The sequence below is a fragment of the Bombyx mandarina genome, chromosome 24, assembly GCF_030267445.1.
Source record: "Bombyx mandarina strain Sakado chromosome 24, ASM3026744v2".
Classification (NCBI taxonomy): domain Eukaryota; kingdom Metazoa; phylum Arthropoda; class Insecta; order Lepidoptera; family Bombycidae; genus Bombyx; species Bombyx mandarina.
Window position 1 is genome coordinate 10,833,264 of NC_143230.1, and position 17,953 is coordinate 10,851,216.

Consider the following 17,953-nt stretch of genomic DNA (forward strand, 5'->3'; position numbering starts at 1 on the left):
GTTTTCTTTGAGGTCGAATTCCTAAATCGAATTTCGAAGGGGTTTGTTTTTTTCACTCGCTTTTTTTATATGCTCGCGAAAGAGACAGAGCACAGTAAAATTTCAATGTTTCAAATTTGTGGCCGATCAATGTCAATTCGTGGCGCTGTGAAGATTGAAAAATTAAAAAGCCACTTTGACCCACGCTCGAATCAAAATCGCGTTTTGTTCACTGTTGTCTCGCGGCAAAAGCGGCATGTTTGAGCTGCCGAGGTGAAAAATATGTTAGAATGCTAATTTATAAGCTTATTTCTGTAAACGATTGAGCTATAACTGAGTTTTACAAATCACTGTAACGTTATACCTAAACTTTGACGTTCTTAGGCTCTAAAGAATAGCATCTTAAGCTCTTTGGAATTGCTTCTTAAGGTCTTAGGAATAGCATCATAAGCTATTTGGAATTGCTTCTTAAGGTCTTAGGAATAGCATCTTAAGCTCTTAGGAATAGCTTCTTAAGTAAGTTCTTAGGAATAGCATCTTAAGCTCTTAGGAATAGCCTCTTAGGCTCTTAGGAATAGCCTCTTAGGCTCTTAGGAATAGCGTCATAAGCTCTTAGGAAAACCCTCTTAAGTAAGCTCTTAGGAATAGCATCTTAAGCTCTCTTAGACTCTTAAGCTCTTCGGAATAACCTCTTAAGCTAATCCAGCTACTAGGTAGGAAAATAACGAAAAAAAAATTGGTCTCTTACGAAAAACGACCAAACCCGGACGCCATCTGCGCTGCTTATTACGAGTAAATTGAACGGCCGTCTCAAGGGGCATGTTTGGGGTTCAGAACGCCACCCTCAAGCCACCCTTACAGCTCTCAATATAAGTGGATGTTCTGGTAAAAGTATGTTTTTTTTACCAGATAGCTCGCTGACTGCGTAACGTGAACACAAATACCTGAATGTGCGAAGTTTTTGTCTTGACTGGACGAGGCTAATCATTGGATCGTAATGTCTTAATAGTAGCGGTTATAAGGTCCTATCTATTGCCGGAGCAGACTGGTTTCTTGAGTGGTAAAGGCAAACGTGGTATGGGAAATGCCATAGACCATTTGATGCCTTGAAAAAGGCAAGAAACTGGTTTACTGGTGGTAGGACCTCGTGAGAGTCCGCGCGGGTAGGTACCACCACCCCGCCTATTTCTGCCGTGAAGCAGTAATGCGTTTCGGTTTGAAGGATGGGGCAGCCGTTGTAACTATACCTGAGACCTTAGAACTTATGTCTCAAGGTGGGTGGCCCATTTACGTTGTAGATTTCTATGGGTTCCAGTAACCACTTAACATCAGGTGGGCTGTGAGCTCGTCCACCCAACTAAGCAATAAAAAAAAAGGTCTTTCACCTGATCATTCCAGCGCATGGGGCTTTGTCTTCAGCATATTTTACCATTGACCATTACCCTGAACGACAAGTTTCTAGATAGACTCAGCTGGCCGTCGTATTAATGCGTTATTTGTATTGATGCCTTTTTAATACGCTTTTATTAGCTTCAGACGTATGTATGTTAGTTAGTATGTAACGGAATCTTTGAACATGATTTTGACCCCCTTCAAAACGTCGGATTAACTCAAAATTTGGTATACTTATTAAGGACCGATGACAATTCAATATTTAAAAAAAATTAGAAAAAAATCAAATTCAATTAAAAAATGAAAAATAACTAATATTTTTAAAAAAAACTAACAAAATACGCTTTTATAGAAAAAGCGTGGGGTGCATGGTATCATTAGTTATAAATATTTTATGAACAGATATGAGTAAAAGGGTTATTTTGTTAGTATCCTGAAAAGCACTCCACGCTTTTTTTACAATAAAATCATTTTTTCTTACACCATTTTTAATTTAAATGTATTAAAATTTATTTTCTATTTGTTAGTTGGATTTTCTATAAAAGCGTATTTTGTTAGTTTTTTTTTTTAATTTCATCGCAGTAGTTGGGTAGGCGAACTATCTCACGATAAATCTGGTGCTTTGTGATTAATAGAGTCCTTGGACATCACATGTTTCGGTCCAAATGTCGAACCTGTAGCAGTGATTGGCGACGCCGTTCTAAGATACATATCTAATGTGTATTTCGATGTAAAAAATCACCCCTTTGCTTAGAACGCTAACCGCAAATGGTGGTTTTTCTCTCCTTATCGATCCTAATTGTTATTGTATAGCGTGCGAGCAGGACGCGAGCAGTACGTGTACTTACTGTTTCTAGGCAGCGATGTGGAACTCCTCGTCACGGCTATGACCTGTTCCAGGCTAGTAAATAGTTTTTTTAGGGGACGATATACGCGTTTGGTATGAGAGTAACTCTTACTAGTTTCGGATAGTCATAGCTTCGACCTCAAGCCTCGTATCGCTTGGGTCACCCGAAACCCAAACGCATTCCAACGTGAAGTAAACAAAGCCTGGAGCGCATGTTAACGTCTCAACATATGCTCCTATGAAAACAAATGCAACAGCTAAAAATAAAGTTTGTTTGATGATGTGTTGTTAATATTAAGCATTAATAAAGCACCCACAGACACAGCCCACTGAGTTTCTCGCCGGATCTTCTCAGTGGGTCGCGTTTCCGATCCGGTGGTAGATTCTGCGAAGCGCTGTTCTTGCTAGGGCCAGTGTTAGCAACGCACCCGGTTTGAGCCCCGTGAGCTCACGTACAAAGGAGAAGCTGATATAGCCTCTCAAGGCTATCAGCATAGGTAGGAGAAAAAAAAATGCAATGAAAACTTCTTTAGCATCGTTGTGATTTTGATGAAACAAAAAAGCGACAGTAAAAAGAGACAGAAACATAGATTCACAAGATTTAGCGTGGAACAAAATGAGATAGGAAACATTATACAGTGTTTCTTATATTCGTGGTTCTCTTTGCACTCTGCTTCATCTATACTTCTATACTTATAATATTATAAAGAGGAAAGATTTGTTTGTTTGTTTGTATTGAATAGGCTCCGAAACTACTGAACCGATTTGAAAAATTCTTTCACTGTTTGGAAGCTACGCTATTACCGAGTGACATAGGCTATGATCTTTTTTGAAAATAATTAGGGATCCTTACTAAAACTCCAATAATGTAACTCGAGGTGTAAAAAAATGACCTAAAATATTCTTTACATCGCGTGCCCTGCAAAAACTATTGACGATAGAATAAAATAATATAGGTACTACGACTTTGTTGAACACATTATCAGTTACAAAAAGAGTCGCGACAGCATATGTCTAACTATTATAGTTATGCTGCAATAAGTGTTCTTTTATTTAAAAAAATAAAACAACGTCAAATATCGTTGAAATTTTTGTTAAAGACCCGAGCGGAGCCGGAGCGGGCCGCTAGCTAGTACTTAATATTCGTACTTAATACATTCTGAAATAATTATCAAACTTTGTATCCCTATGATAATTACTAAAACCTACCATTGAAGACATGAGTGGATGAGTAGGTAAGTACCATTTTTAAGGTTTTTGAAAGTTTTTACATTGAATGAAGGTGTTATGTGCCTATAAACCATATTAGACCTAAAAGCTCTGGATTTAAGGGCCATTTCTAGAAATTGCATGTGATGAAGGAGCTTATGTACGAAGAAAAAGTACAAGTAACAAAAGTTTCTCGTTTGCCGATTTTCTCAAAATTAATAATTTGTATCATATCCCCTTGATCCACTCGTGTCTTCAATTGTCTCAATCAATATCTTGAAGCTAAAATTTTTGAAAGTTTCACTTCTACCACGTGTGAATTGCACATGTTTTTTTTTGTTTGAGATTACCTTTTGAAGCTTTGAGCTTTCGGTCGTGTCAGTGTCGTTGTTGATGTCCATGAACAACAAACAACATTCGGTTATTAAAGTAAGTGTGATATGAAAAGAAAATTTCGTTCGAAATACTAGGGCGACATAATATCAAAGAACTTAATCCTGGCATTCGAACAATGGGTCCTTTATTAGAGAAATCCCCTTGAGATATTCAACGCATTATCACAGATGTATAAGGGGCGGATTGTAAATAAATAGTATATTAAAAGCGGGGGTGGTTTTATAGGTATTTGGGGCGTTCGTCTCGCTTCAGTTACCAGGGTCGCATAAACTCTAGGGGATTCGAGACGCGACGAAACGTTTTGAAGGCCGTCAGGAATTTGAATTTTATTTTCGGATTCTAGAATAATCGATTATAACAGCGAATCGAATGACGATTTGTTTGATGTTTCGCTTACCGCGTGTCGTTACGTAACTCTAAATCTAGACTAGATCAACATTGACGTCACGGGCACTAAACTTAGCTTAGGGTCAGCACCAGGAAGAGAGTCTGACGTAAAACATGACATTTCACATTCGTCCATTGCATGTACTCGTCGCCGCTGATGACGCGTTGTTCTTTTATTTGGGCGGGTTATTTTCTTTGTGGACTTGGACAACTCCTTCGATGTATGACCGCCTGGTACTTCTGTGTTGACGTTCTTCATCGGCTTATCAACAACGGTGCAATTTACCAGTGCCAATATCACTTTTGTGTAGTTTATCATCGGATGTGATTAGTCCTGAAATCTGGCAGGCTTGCAACCCATCTGTTATTAAGCGGGGCTTATCTATAATGCTACTAAGAATACTGCCGCGATGTTTTTTTTTTTTTAAATCTAGATTGACAGGTGATAATATAATATGTTTCGTCTAGTACTGAGGGTCTAATAGAAGCCCATGGACATCAGAACTGAAATCATAAAATTCATCTTGAGATATGAGATATTTTTAAAGCAAAATGTACTGGTGGTAGGACCTCTTGCCTATTTCTGCCGTGAAGCAGTAATTTGTTTCGGTTTGAAGGAAGGGGCAGCCGTTGTAAAACCATACTTGAGACCTTAGAACTTATATCTCAAGGTGGATGGCGCATTTACGTTGTAGATGTCTATGGGCTCCAGTAACCACTCAACACCAGGTGGGCTGTGAGCTCGTACCCCCATCTAAGCAATAAATAAATAAAATGCTACGGTTTATCAACTTTCTAAATATAACTTACCTATTTTAAGATAAGTTTAATTAAGAAAAGAAAAACAACTCAATATGTTCTACTTATTTCGGTAAATTCAGGGGTCGTCGGAGCCAGGTGTCCCCTTAAGTCGAGGGTGGCCCCCGTTTCTGTAACGAGAGGGCGCGTCACTTCCGGCGGAAGTGCAGATCGGATTTTACGATTGTTCTCGTTTCTAAATCGGAAGGAAATTGACAAAAAAAGAAAAGAAAACCGATTTATTTATCTATATTTCAATCGGTAATCGGATACCAATAATGACAGTTCAAAAATTAGTTAATATGTAGCTAGCTATCTTATTCTATATAATACATAATACCTGAAGCAAAAACTTTGTATCTCTTTTTAACAAAATTTTTGGTAACAATTCTTCCACACTTAAAGAGAAGGAGTGCAGATGCCAATATTTAAAAAAAAATGCATTACAAATTTTGCAATTTTACTGGTGGTAGGACCTCTTGTGAGTCCGCGCGGGTAGGTACCACCGCCCTGCCTATTTCTGCCGTGAAGCAGTAATGCTTTTCGGTATGAAGGGTGGAGCAGCCGTTGTAACTATACTGAGATCTTAGAACTTATATCTAAAGATAGGTGGCGCATTTACGTTGTAGATGTCTATGGACTCCAGTAACCACTTAACACCACGTGGGCTGTGAGCTCGTCCACCCAACTAAGCCATAAAAAAAAAACGTTTGACACACACACACACACACATAACTATATTCTTTTGTTTATTGCTAAAGTAGTGGTCAAATCGAGAATAGATTAATATTATTTGTCTATAGTGTAGTCTTGGAGAAATCTGTGATTATAGAACCATAATAATGTTCAAACTTATAATTTCAATTAAATATAGTCGAATTTAGATCACCGAGCGACTACTAGTCATTGTAAATGTCGTAACCGGGTTTTTCCGCTATGATAAAAACACCAGTATCTTCTCTGGTTCGTGACGTACGGACATACAGGTATATTACATATTAGAGAAGGCTAGGACCTACAACATATCCGAGGGAAACGCAACGCGTGTTTCTAAAGTACATTTTTATCTCAGACACAGCCCATTGAGTTTCTCGCCGGATCTTCTCAGTGGGTCGCGTTTCCGATCCGGTGGTAGATTCTGCGCCGCGCTGCTCTTGCTAGGGTTCGTGTTAGCAACGTCGTCAGGTTTGAGCCCCGTGAGCTCACCTACTAGTTAAGGTTCCGCTGAAATAGCCTCTCAAGGCTATCAGCTTAGGTAGGAAAAAAAAATATCATTAGTATCGAAGCGAATCAAACCGCGCGGCACGTTTAGTTGTTCTAATGTTTTGTTATTGCGTGATTAAGTACAGAAACGTGTCGTTCAAATAGGGGAGTTCAAATGAGCGCACGTGCTCACGCTTCCGCCCGTGACGGAAGACGGGAAGTCGTTCAACATCCCTAGTAATTCCGTTCAAGCGCCATTCGTAAAAGGCACCGTGATGACTTCCTTAACGTTCTGTCGCCCTGGTACTTTGAACGGGAATTTAGAAAATAATTATAATTTTTTTTTATTGCTTACATGGGTAGAGGAGCTCATAGCCCATTTGGTGTTAAGTGGTTACTGGAGCCCGTAGACATGTACAACGTAAATGCGCCACCCACCGTGAGATATAAGTTCTAAAGTCTCAGTATAGTTACAACGGCTGCCCCGCCCTTCAAACCGAAACGCATTACTGCTTCACGGCAGAAATACGCAGGGTGGTGGTACCTACCCGTGTGGACTCACAAGAGGTCCTACCACCAGTTAACCGTGTTGCCTTCCTTAACGTTCTGTCGCCCTGGTACTTTGAAGTGGAATTCCGAATATAAATAATTATCATCGAAATTAAAAAAAATTTTGATTAATTATTAGTTTGGTGGTGGTGGTAGGATTGTGAATCAGCACCACCAGCATCATCTGGTAATCACCAGCAGTAGCTACCATCACCCTGACTGTTTCCGCCGCGAAGTAGTAATCCATTTCGGTTGGAAGGCCGGGGCAGCCGTTGTACTGTAGAAACTGAGACCATAGAATTCGTGTCTGAGTCTGGCGGTTCGTTGTTGATGTCCATGGGCCCCGGAAACCACTTAATACAAAGTGGGTTAAGTATAAAGTTAAGGGTAAAGTAGTGATGCAGGTAGTAAATACGATATTTATTTAGTTGCAACAAAGTGATTGTTAATACAAAACATCGACTTTATACTGTCTATACATATTAATAAAATTGGAGTGTCTGTTTGTAATATTGAAATAACCGCTTTTTACTACATGCATATGAATATATACACGGTACATACACCAAAAAAACATTTTTTACAATTTTAGTTGAATTCCAATTTTTTTTTTTTTTTTTTAAATATTACATTGTATCATCGATCCTTAACAAGTATACCGAATTTCGAGTTAATCCGACGTTTTGTAGGAGGTCAAAATCATGTTCAAAGATTCCGTTACATACTAACATACATACGTCTGAAGCTAATAATAAAAGCGTATCAAAAGAGAATATATAACACCAAACTCGATCACATTTATTTGATTATGTACAAACGAAGATTTATATTTCTAAGCGGCTAGTTCTGATAAGCGTTCTCGAACGCAAGCTGCCGTCAATGCATCTGCTCGCCAGGTGTTATCTTGTGTACGAGGGGAGCTATTGTGTGCTCACGTATATACATACATACATACATAGCTGATAGCCTTGAGAGGCTATATTAGCGTTACCCTAGCGTGTAGATGAGCTCACGGAACTCAAACCGGAGTGTTGCTAACACTGGTACTACTAGCAAGTGCAGTGCTTCGCAGAATCTACCACCGGATCGGAAACGCGACCCACTGAGAAGATCTGGCGAGAAATTCAGTGGGCTGTGTCTGAGGGTTAATTCACTCGTCGAGCCCTTCGTCGCAAGCGACGGGTTCGACGAGAACGGTCAATGACATATCCTCAATAATGTCTCTAATTACTATTTGAGGAGTCGCGAAATACGAACAAGGATTTTATGTCTTTGAGGTCTAGATGAGACGTCATCGCAGAAGCCAGCCGACTTCCTACCGGAGTTGTAGTTTCCCCGTGAAAACGAGTGTTATTTTTCCCGGGAATATTCTAGCTGATTACAGAAAACCAATTGTTCTCATGAAAAATAATAATCATTGAATTATGTACCGATGTTTTTAATCAGATATCTTTGACGTTTGGTTGTCCTTAAATTATTGTCATCATTGGTTTCAATAAAACGGATAAATTTGTTTAAATTTTTTTTAAATATAGTCTGTGTTCTTACACAAAAAACCGTTTTAATTTTTATTGATAATCTCAAAACACTTCTAATTGTAAATCAAAGCATGAAGGTAGTTATGATTTGATCGTGCATTGTTTTACATTGTTTTCCGAAAGTGTTTATTTACTAAATACACTAATTAATTACAATACAATACAATAAATTATTTAGTTTATTAAATAAACGGGTGACATTGACAGAAGAGTGACAGGAGTATAATGTCACAGTTTTTTTTTTTAAGCAAACGTCTCCTTTCAATGCCAGTAACGATTATTTACACCATACATATAAAAAAAAAAAAATTTATTGCCCTTGTAGGCAGACGAGCATACGGCCCACCTGATGGTGATTGGTTACCGTCGCCCATGGACTTCAGCAATGCCAGGAGCAGACAGAGACAAGCCGCTGCCTACCGCATATATTTAAATTAGAAAGTTTATTTTTTTTGTCTTTCGTCACCAGCGCCCAGGACCTCGTGTACGGGCGGCGCGCCCAACAACCTCCCGCCGCTGAACTTCCACAGCGTCCACGGAGAGAACATCAGGGTGTCGAGAGACGGGCTCACCGCGAGACGGGTGGAGTCCTTCTGCAAGGGAGTCGCCTTCTCCGCGAGGCCTGTTAGAGTTAATGAGAAGGTAAGGGATTGGCTTCGCTCTGCCAATAATCAGTATCAGAGACGTTAGCAATGTGAGGACCTTCGCAGACCTTGACCCGAGTACGGAACCTCAATCTAATGAGAACGCGGTACTGGTGGTAGGACCACTTGTGAGTCCGCGCGGGTAGGTACCACCACCCCGCCTATTTCTGCCGTGAAGCAGTAATGCGTTTCGGTTTGAAGGGTGGAGCAGCCGTTGTAACAATACTTGAGACCTTAGAACTTATATCTCCAGGTGGGTGGCGCATTTACGTTGTAGATGTCTATGGGCTCCAGTAACCACTTAACACCAGGTGGGCCGTGAGCTCGTCCACCCAACTTCTTATTGCTTAAATGGGTGGACGAGCTCACGACCCATCTGGTGGTAAGTGGTTACCGGAGTCCATAGATATCAACAACGTTAACGCTGCCGTACGAAGCGACTTGACCACGCGTTTGGTATCGCCGATGTCCGTGAGCAATTGTTCAGCTAATAAAAGTTAGTACAGTCCCCTGCGTTAAATGCTGCACATCGACTTCTTTGTATAGAGACAATCGGCTAATTTCAACTTCGCATACACTTCGACAACGACTGAGCAACTTGGCATCGGGGTTTGCGACCAAATGCTCATTGACCATTGATAACCATTTCTTGACAGGATTTCGTTTGTTTTGTTTCCAGGTGTGCATTCGCTTCGTAGAGATATCGAACAGCTGGAGCGGGGTGATCCGATTCGGCTTCACCTCGCACGATCCCGCGACCCTGGCCCACGCTCTGCCCAAATACGCGTGTCCCGACCTCACAAACAAACCGGGCAACTGGGCGAAAGCTTTAGGCGAAAGGTTCTGCGAAACGGACAACGTGCTGCACTATTACGTGAACTCAACTGGCGATGTGCACTTTGGGGTTAACGGCGAAGACCGGGGGCTGTTCTTTTCCGGGGTGGACACGAGGAGTCCCCTGTGGGCGCTGGTGGACGTTTACGGAAACTGCACGGCCGTCCAGTTCGCCGATCCCAGAGTGCCGAGCCAGAGGCGGTCGAACCACAGCCCCGCAGACGAAGACAGACTGGTGTCCGGCGTCAGAGCGATGACCGTAGAGGACCTGCCTCCGCCCAGATACCAGAATCCACTGGCGCCGCTAAGCTTGCACAGAACGAAGGGCCGGAACGTTCAGGTGGTCAATGATAGGGGAATCGCCGCGAGAACCGAAGCCGAATTCTGTCAGGGATACGTGTTCACGGCGCGACCTATGCGTCCGGGGCAGACCATAGTCGTTCAGATCCTGGCCACGGAGACAGCGTACGCCGGCAGCCTGGCTATAGGACTCACGTCCTGCGATCCAGGGACTCTGAGACCCTGCGATCTACCCGACGATGCGGAGTTATTGTTAGATCGACCGGAATACTGGGTCGTGAGGAGAGACGCAGCGAACGGCCTCAGGAGAGGAGACGAGCTGGCCGTCACGCTGACCCTGGACGGAGAGGTGAGGGTCAGCAGGAACGGCTCGAATCCGGTGACGGTGATGCACGTGGACCACACTCTGAGGCTGTGGGCTTTCGTGGATGTATACGGCGCGACGCAAAAAGTCAGGATGCTGAGTACGCAGACGGTGGCGCAGACCCCTCCCCCGCAGCTGAGGGTGGTGGCGGGAGCGGGTAGCGCGGGGGGCGCGGTGCTTGTCGTCAGCCTGCCGCCCCAGGCCGGGGGACACCAGGTCAACCAACAGGGACTCACTCTGGCCAGCGCACATTATATCGAGGTAAGCAAATGTCATTTTTATTTACTTAGGGACTTATTGGTAATCACATGTAACTTGATATTAAAGTTCCAATGAAAATTAGGTATTAAAGTCATCATCATCATTATCCTGCCCTTCTCCCAGTCACCTGGGGTCGGCGCAACATGTTTTCTCCTTCCATACTCTTTTATCATATACCATTTCTTCGCTCACTCCCCTCCTATCCATATCGTCTTTCACACAATCCATCCATTTCTTCTTAGGTCTACCTCTTCCTCTAAATCCTTCCACATTCATAGTTAACACTCTCTTAACCTCATTTTCATTCCGTCTCATCCCATACCATCTCAAACGCGCACTCCTCAGCTTCTCTGTCACAGGTGCCACTTTCAGACTTCCTCTAACATATTCATTCCGTATTCTATCTATTCTCGTTACTCCACACATCCATCGCAACATTCGCATCTCTGCTGCGTGCAATCGCCTTTATAAGGTATTAAAGTATCGCCATCTTAAGGTATTTAAGGATATACATATATATATGTGCAATTCACACGTGGTAGAAGAGAAACCTTCAATAGAAAATCCAACTAATAAATTCGAATTAAAAATAGTGTAAGAAAAAATGATTTTATTGTAAAAAAAAAAGCGTGGGATGCTTTTCAGGATATTATCAAAATAGCCCTTCTACTCATATCTGTTCATAAAATATTTATAACTACTGATATTTACCATGCAACCCCATGCTTTTTTACAATAAAATATTTTTTTCTTACACTATTTTTAATTCAAATATATTAAAATTTAATGTCTATTTTTTAGTTGGATTTTCTATAAAAGCGTATTTTGTTAGTTTTTTTTAAACTATTATTTATTTTTCATTTTTTAGTTGAATTTCAATTTTTTCAATTTAATTTTTTTTAAATATTGAATTGTCATCGGTCCTTAATGCCAAAACCTATGCCAAATTTCGAGTTAATCTGACATTTTGAAGGGGGTCAAAATCATGTTCAAAGATTCCGTTACATACTAACATACATACGTCTGAAGCTAATAAAAAAGCGTATTAAAAAGTTGGCTTAAGACAATGAGACGAATGTAAAATTTCGGGCAGATGATAATTTTTGGTTTTAGTAATGATCTCATAGTGATACAAAGTTTGATAATTATGCATTTTACATGTTATTCATATATATTACTTAGGATTTATTCAGAATGTATTAAGTACGAATATTAGGTACGAAGCAGAGCCGAAACAGAACCACGAATAATAAGAAACACTATATAAATAATGCTTCCTATCTCATTTCCTCCCACGTTAAATCTTATAAATCTATGTATCTCTCTCTTTCTACTGTCGGGCCTGCTGAAATTTTGGGTTCTCTCGTTTCCAGCCGATCCAGGCGACGTCTCAGATCTGTCTGACCGGCCTCCAGCCCCTCGCTCAGCCGTCCACCTGCGCCCAGCAGTTCCAGTCCCGTCCCCGGAACGAGGTTCAGTGCTCCTCCACCCAGAACAGCACCAACGAACAGGTCCAGATGCCGAACGGCCACCCGGAGCCTCTGAGGCTGGTGGAACGGCTGCCCTCGACCAGCCGCCAGCACCAGCCCGTGTACTCCGTCATCGGCGAGGGTCCGACGGGCGCCGAATGCTCTATATGCTACGAGAACCCAATAGATAGCGTGCTGTACATGTGCGGGCACATGTGTATGTGTTATCGGTGCGCGGTGCAGCAGTGGAGGGGGAAGGGCGGGGGTCAATGCCCCCTGTGCCGGGCGCAGATCAAAGACGTCATCCGCACGTACAAGTCGTGATCGCGCGTCCGTCGCCCCCGTTCGATAGATGGCGGTGTTGTCGAAACCCCCGGTGCGGTTGTCGCGGCGTTTGGGAATGTCGGTCCGTGGACAGCTCGAGACCACGCCAGAGCCGCCGAAGCCGCGAACCTTCACGAATGCTCATACCAAATAGCGTTACGGTAATATTTCTGTTAAGTCCCAAATAACGAAAATTAAAAAAATAGCAAAAACAAAATCAACAAAAAAAAAACCCAGATCTGTAAATATTAATTACTTTTAATAAGCTTCATTAATATATATTTATTATGTAAGTGTTATTTAAGATGATGATTGAGCGATGTGATATGATGATGTTGTCGGGTTAGTTTGATTTAATGTTTTAGTGTAACGGGAGACAGGTGGCGGCGATGCGTTCGATTCGAACACTAAATTTGACAGCTGTCAAATTGATACCCGTCAGTTTGACAGCTGTCACTCGACGGTGACTAGCCAGTTTCGAAAAGGTTTTCGTACTTCTACTATCCTACGACGGACAACAACTAATAATTTTAGGGCGAAACGTAATCATTCATTATGAATTATCGATTTAAGGACTAATTTTTGCAATCAGACAATTATGTTATATGACATTAGGAGGGATGTGAACAGAGAGTTGCTCGTTGATATCGTCTCTAGTCTCTTCGTATGTGTTGAGACGCTCGCAACGAGACCGAGGCCTTATCAACGGTACAGTACTTGCCGATAAATGCCGCACTTCGACTTTTCGTAATCGGCTAATGTTCTTTGCTTCGTAGAGCTCTGTCTCTGTCGCGCAAAACACTAGCAGTCCAATCGTCACGTGAGCAGTGTGCGACAGAGATAACGCTTTACGAAACCGACCCTCTCTTACTAAAGACCGAAGTGCGGTATTTATCGCCGGGTACTGTACACGAGAAACGAAGATACGCGCTGAGAACTAACCGGGAAATCTTTGTAACCGGCCGCACAATATTAACGTATGATAGATATTCGTTTCACTATCGCGATTATGAATAAAACATTCCCTAAGTTGACTTTATCGATTTGAAGTTGGACTGAAACGTTTTTGACAACGCGTGACAGCTGTCAGATTGACAAGCAGCTGTCAGATTGACTTGAGAGTGAGTTGATTCAGAGAGTCAGATTGAGTTGCAAATTCCAGTTAGAACCTAGTACGAAATTAGGGAGCGTAATATATAAATATGTTTAACGTTTATTAGAAATCGATTGACATTGCCAATAACAATAATAATAATAGCGCGGCCCTGAATTAAATTAATATCTTCTAAATTGACATGTGTATAAATAAAAATTATTAAGTAATATATTAATATGCGTAATTTAATTTGAATTTTTTAAAAATGTTTGACGCAAGATGGCGGATTTTGGTCTTGTCGGCGGGAAAGTTTGACGGATAATGTGTGACCATGTTCAAAGAAAATAAAAATTTAAAACTGACTTATAAAGACTATTTAAAATAAATGCACGAATACTTTTATTATTATTTTTTAATAATTTAATCGAAAGAGTAACTAATAATAATAAAATTAATACGTACTTACTAAAACGCGAGGCTGTCTGTATATGACTTAGGTGTTGCTAGACGATTAATTAGGTGTTGCTAGACTGTAACAAGGTGCCGCGGTTTCGAGGAGATTCTAATAAAAACGAACCGAATTTTTCCGAGCGATTTGATTTTTTTGTGTAACGTAGGGTCAGTCAGTGACATCACGATCTAAACTCACCCCCCTCTTTTTTTATTTACGAATTAACTTTTATTATATTACTGCTTCTTCATCGTTCTCTCACTACTGAGGATCGCGACCACATGTGACTTTCCTCCACGGTGTTCGATCATGGGTGGCATGGACCGTATAGTATCGACTACCACCAACCGCGTCCTCAACCAGATCTGACCTCTGGCTGGTGTTCCAGCCACGGCGCCTGACCTTTGACGTCCATTAGTGAGTGGCGGCTGGGGCATGTTGACGCCCCCTGCCCCCCAACGCCCCTCTCCCCGCTACGCCACTATCGCCCCTTTACCGATTAAGCATAATAACCAGTTCCTATTAATGTCTCGTGTCGATTTTCACGGTCGATCTCCGGCTTAGCGTTAACACTGCGGTAGACCGCGAGCTACCGGCTCTGTGTTGCCGCTGCTAAATCGGTGAGATATCGATTTTGTTTTGAAAACGTACGTAAAATCGATACGACACATTCTCTCCAATTGACACAACACTAGTTACGTTAGTTGATTCTCATTGATCCGATATAATATTAAAAAGTAGCGGATGTCAGATTTTTTAACTAATTTTCTTTCTGTCTTTTGTTTTTTTCTTGTAATTTTCCACATGTATTATCTCTAGACTTTCTTTAATTAAAAAAAAAATGTACTATATTATTTACTTCACTATTATTATCCTTTTCATCTTTCACGAGCCCTGTGTTACTCAAGTTGACATTTTCAAGGAGAATCATTTCATATGGGGGAAAAGTTGAAAAAGTTTCCAGTCAGTGTATGCTATAAATAACAGTTCAAAAGGACTTTTTGGCGAGAACGCGAGGAGTGAAGTTGTGTGATTTGTTTTATTTTGTCTATTTAGTGTTTCTTCAGGTTTAAATGTGTAATAACGGCGGTTTATTAACTGTTTAGTATAACTGTGAAAGTGCACAAATGTGGGAAAATGAAACAAAGCCGCTGGGCGTAACTTCTCGGGATCTTCCAAAAAGTCCACTGAAAAAGTCTCAGTAAATGACCACCAGTTTACTGATATTATATTTCATCCCATATCATTTCATCTTATTTCATTTAAATTTCCCCCTTATTATCATTTTTCATAAAAATATAAGAATATAAATTAAAAAAAATAAGACGATCTAAAGGTCTTAGTTACTAGGTCATAAAATCCCTTAAAAATGATGCGTGGACCTGGAACTAGGGGGGGGTGAGGGAAAGATGGGGGAGCCTTGAGGGGGGTCGTCGGATTAGTGAGATCCTACCATCATAATACCATTGAATTATATTCTAAATTTTATAGGTACATATCAATTTTTAATATAGATTAAAATAGATGTCACTACTAATTGAGTTGATTCATTTTGAACTTATTTCTTCATCGCTTCGATTTGACACGTATTTCAAAGTTAATCGTTTGAATTTAAAAAAAAAATTATTTGTTATAACAATAATTGTATATAGACATGCTTTAACAAAAACCGACTTCAAATAGAAAAAAAAATATTCCAAAATAAATGAATATGACTAAAAACAATAATCATCGGAATCGGTTGGCGTGATATTGAGTTATTCATCTATTTGTCGCGCACGTACCTAATGCAAATTTAAGACATAATATATGGTTTTCTCATGGATACCATTATCAGAACTGGACTAAATTGTAATGGGACCACGCGGGAAGCGTCAGCTTTCTAATAAAAAAAAAGAATCATCAAAATCGATTCACCCAGTCAAAAGTTATGAGGTAACAAACATAAAAAAAAAACATACAGTCGAATTGAGAACCTCCTCCTTTTTTGAAGTCGGTTAAAAAACAATACGTGTCCTTTTTTTATTTACCAAACAACAGAGAGCCAGTAAGTACGTTGTAAATACGCATTCTTAAATGAATACATACCTACCATTATTTATTTGTTTAATTATTAGTTTTAAATGTGCAATGCGTGAAGTTTGCTCAGATTGTATGACTGTGTGACTGCGTATCTGAACATAAGCTTCGTGTAAGCAATAAACATTTGGTATGTGAATATATAATATAATAATTATTATAATGTAATTTGTAGTTGTATTTTTTTTATTTAACTCAATTTAATTACCAAAACAGTATGACCAGTATGAAATGTCAGAATTATCGACTAAATAATGTTTTTAACTAACTCCATTTCTAATGTTTTAAATAAAATTTTATGAATGTTTTGAATTAACACGAAGTTTGGGCGCGAAATTATGTTTTATTTCGAAAATTATCATCAACAATCAAATTCTTCGCGAATCGTATTTCTCTATGTACGTGCAGAAGTAAAAACGAATTAAAAACAAATTTATTACATATTGATTTAGTTTCTTGTTCAAATGTAAATCTATAAAATCAAAATGTTACTAATTTATTTTTTCACAAGATGGCGTCGTTTCAAAATATGTCAAACGTCCCGTGTCATTGAACTGAGCGAAACGATTCGATTAATACACATCTCTAAAGTAACGGTCAACTAAAATACTATATTAAGTTAAAGGTTTTAAGGTTGATTGTTGATTGAAATGAAACGTAACATACGACCTTTCGGTTCGGGTTTCGTGTTGATTGTACATTTTTTTTTAATAAAGAACGTCATTATCTAGTCTTTAGTAATTTATTTAAATTAATCTTTTTTTTTGTTTGTTTTCTAATTATCACGAGAGTCGAGACGGTATTTTGTAAGCGATGTCGGAGAAATAGGTTAAGTGTAAAAATAAACAAAAATAAAAATGGTTATGAAAAATGTATAAATTTATTTTATTTTGCTAACCTATTCATAATTTTTTTTTTGATTGCTTAGCTAAGTGGACGAGCTCACGGCTCACCTGGTGTTGAGTGGTTACTGGAGCCCATAGCCATCTACAACGTAAATGCGCCACCCACCTTGAGATATGAGTTCTAAGGTCTCAGTATAGTTACAACGACTGCCCCGCCCTTCAAACCGAAAGCTCATTACTGCTTCACGGCAGAAATAGGGTGGTGGTGGTGACTTCCAAGAGGTCCTACCACCAGTAAAAGTTAAATGTCTGTGAATGGTTGTCTCTTCAGGGTCATACGTTTATGTTGGCTTATTGACAGTTTTGTATCTGTGAACTTGCACCAGTGGGGGGAAATGGAATAGAGTTACCGGACGTAACGTTTTTCGTTTTTACCATCACACCGCTCGCTACCGGAGTAGAGTTCATCCATACTACCTGGAGCCATTGCGTTCATCCACAGTGCGCTTCCAGAGATTTTTTCTGCCATGTACCATCCGGCTTTGGAATGAGCTCCCTCCACGGTGTTTCCCGAGCGCTATGACATGTCTTTCAAACCAGGCTTGTGGAGAGTACTTAACGGTAGGCAGAAGGCTTTCAAGATATCTTTGAATTCATAATGCCCTAGTACTTTATCTAGACTAGTACACAGCTTGGCTCTGCCCCTGGCATTGTTGTAGTCCATGGGCGACGGTAATCACTCACCATCAGGTGGGCCGTATGCATGTCTGCCTAGACGAGCAATAAAAAAAAATAAAAAAAAACGTTGCTTCTCGGGTGCTTCCGAAAGCTCCACTGAAGTCCCACTAAATAACCACCATTTTACTGAAACGTTGTTTCATCTCAATTTATTACAGTCTCCAAGTAAATCAACTTCGTCTCATTCCGTTGCATATCGTCGTCGTGGCCTAAAGGATAAGACGTCCGCTGCATTCGTATGTAGCGATGC

General features: G+C 40.3%; 1 protein-coding gene across 2 annotated transcripts in view; it reads left to right on the forward strand.

Moving 5' to 3' along the window:
- neur (E3 ubiquitin-protein ligase neur) overlaps positions 1–16,999 on the forward strand; it is a 53,207-nt gene extending 36,208 nt beyond the window's left edge. For both annotated transcript variants that reach the window (XM_028181696.2, XM_028181695.2), the window contains exons 2-4: positions 8,768–8,940; positions 9,622–10,701; positions 12,075–16,999. In XM_028181696.2, coding sequence (XP_028037497.2) covers positions 8,768–8,940; positions 9,622–10,701; positions 12,075–12,494 — 1,673 coding nt within the window. In that variant the 3' untranslated portion in view covers positions 12,495–16,999. The remainder of the gene's footprint in view (positions 1–8,767; positions 8,941–9,621; positions 10,702–12,074) is intronic.
- The last annotated feature ends 954 nt before the right edge of the window (positions 17,000–17,953 follow it).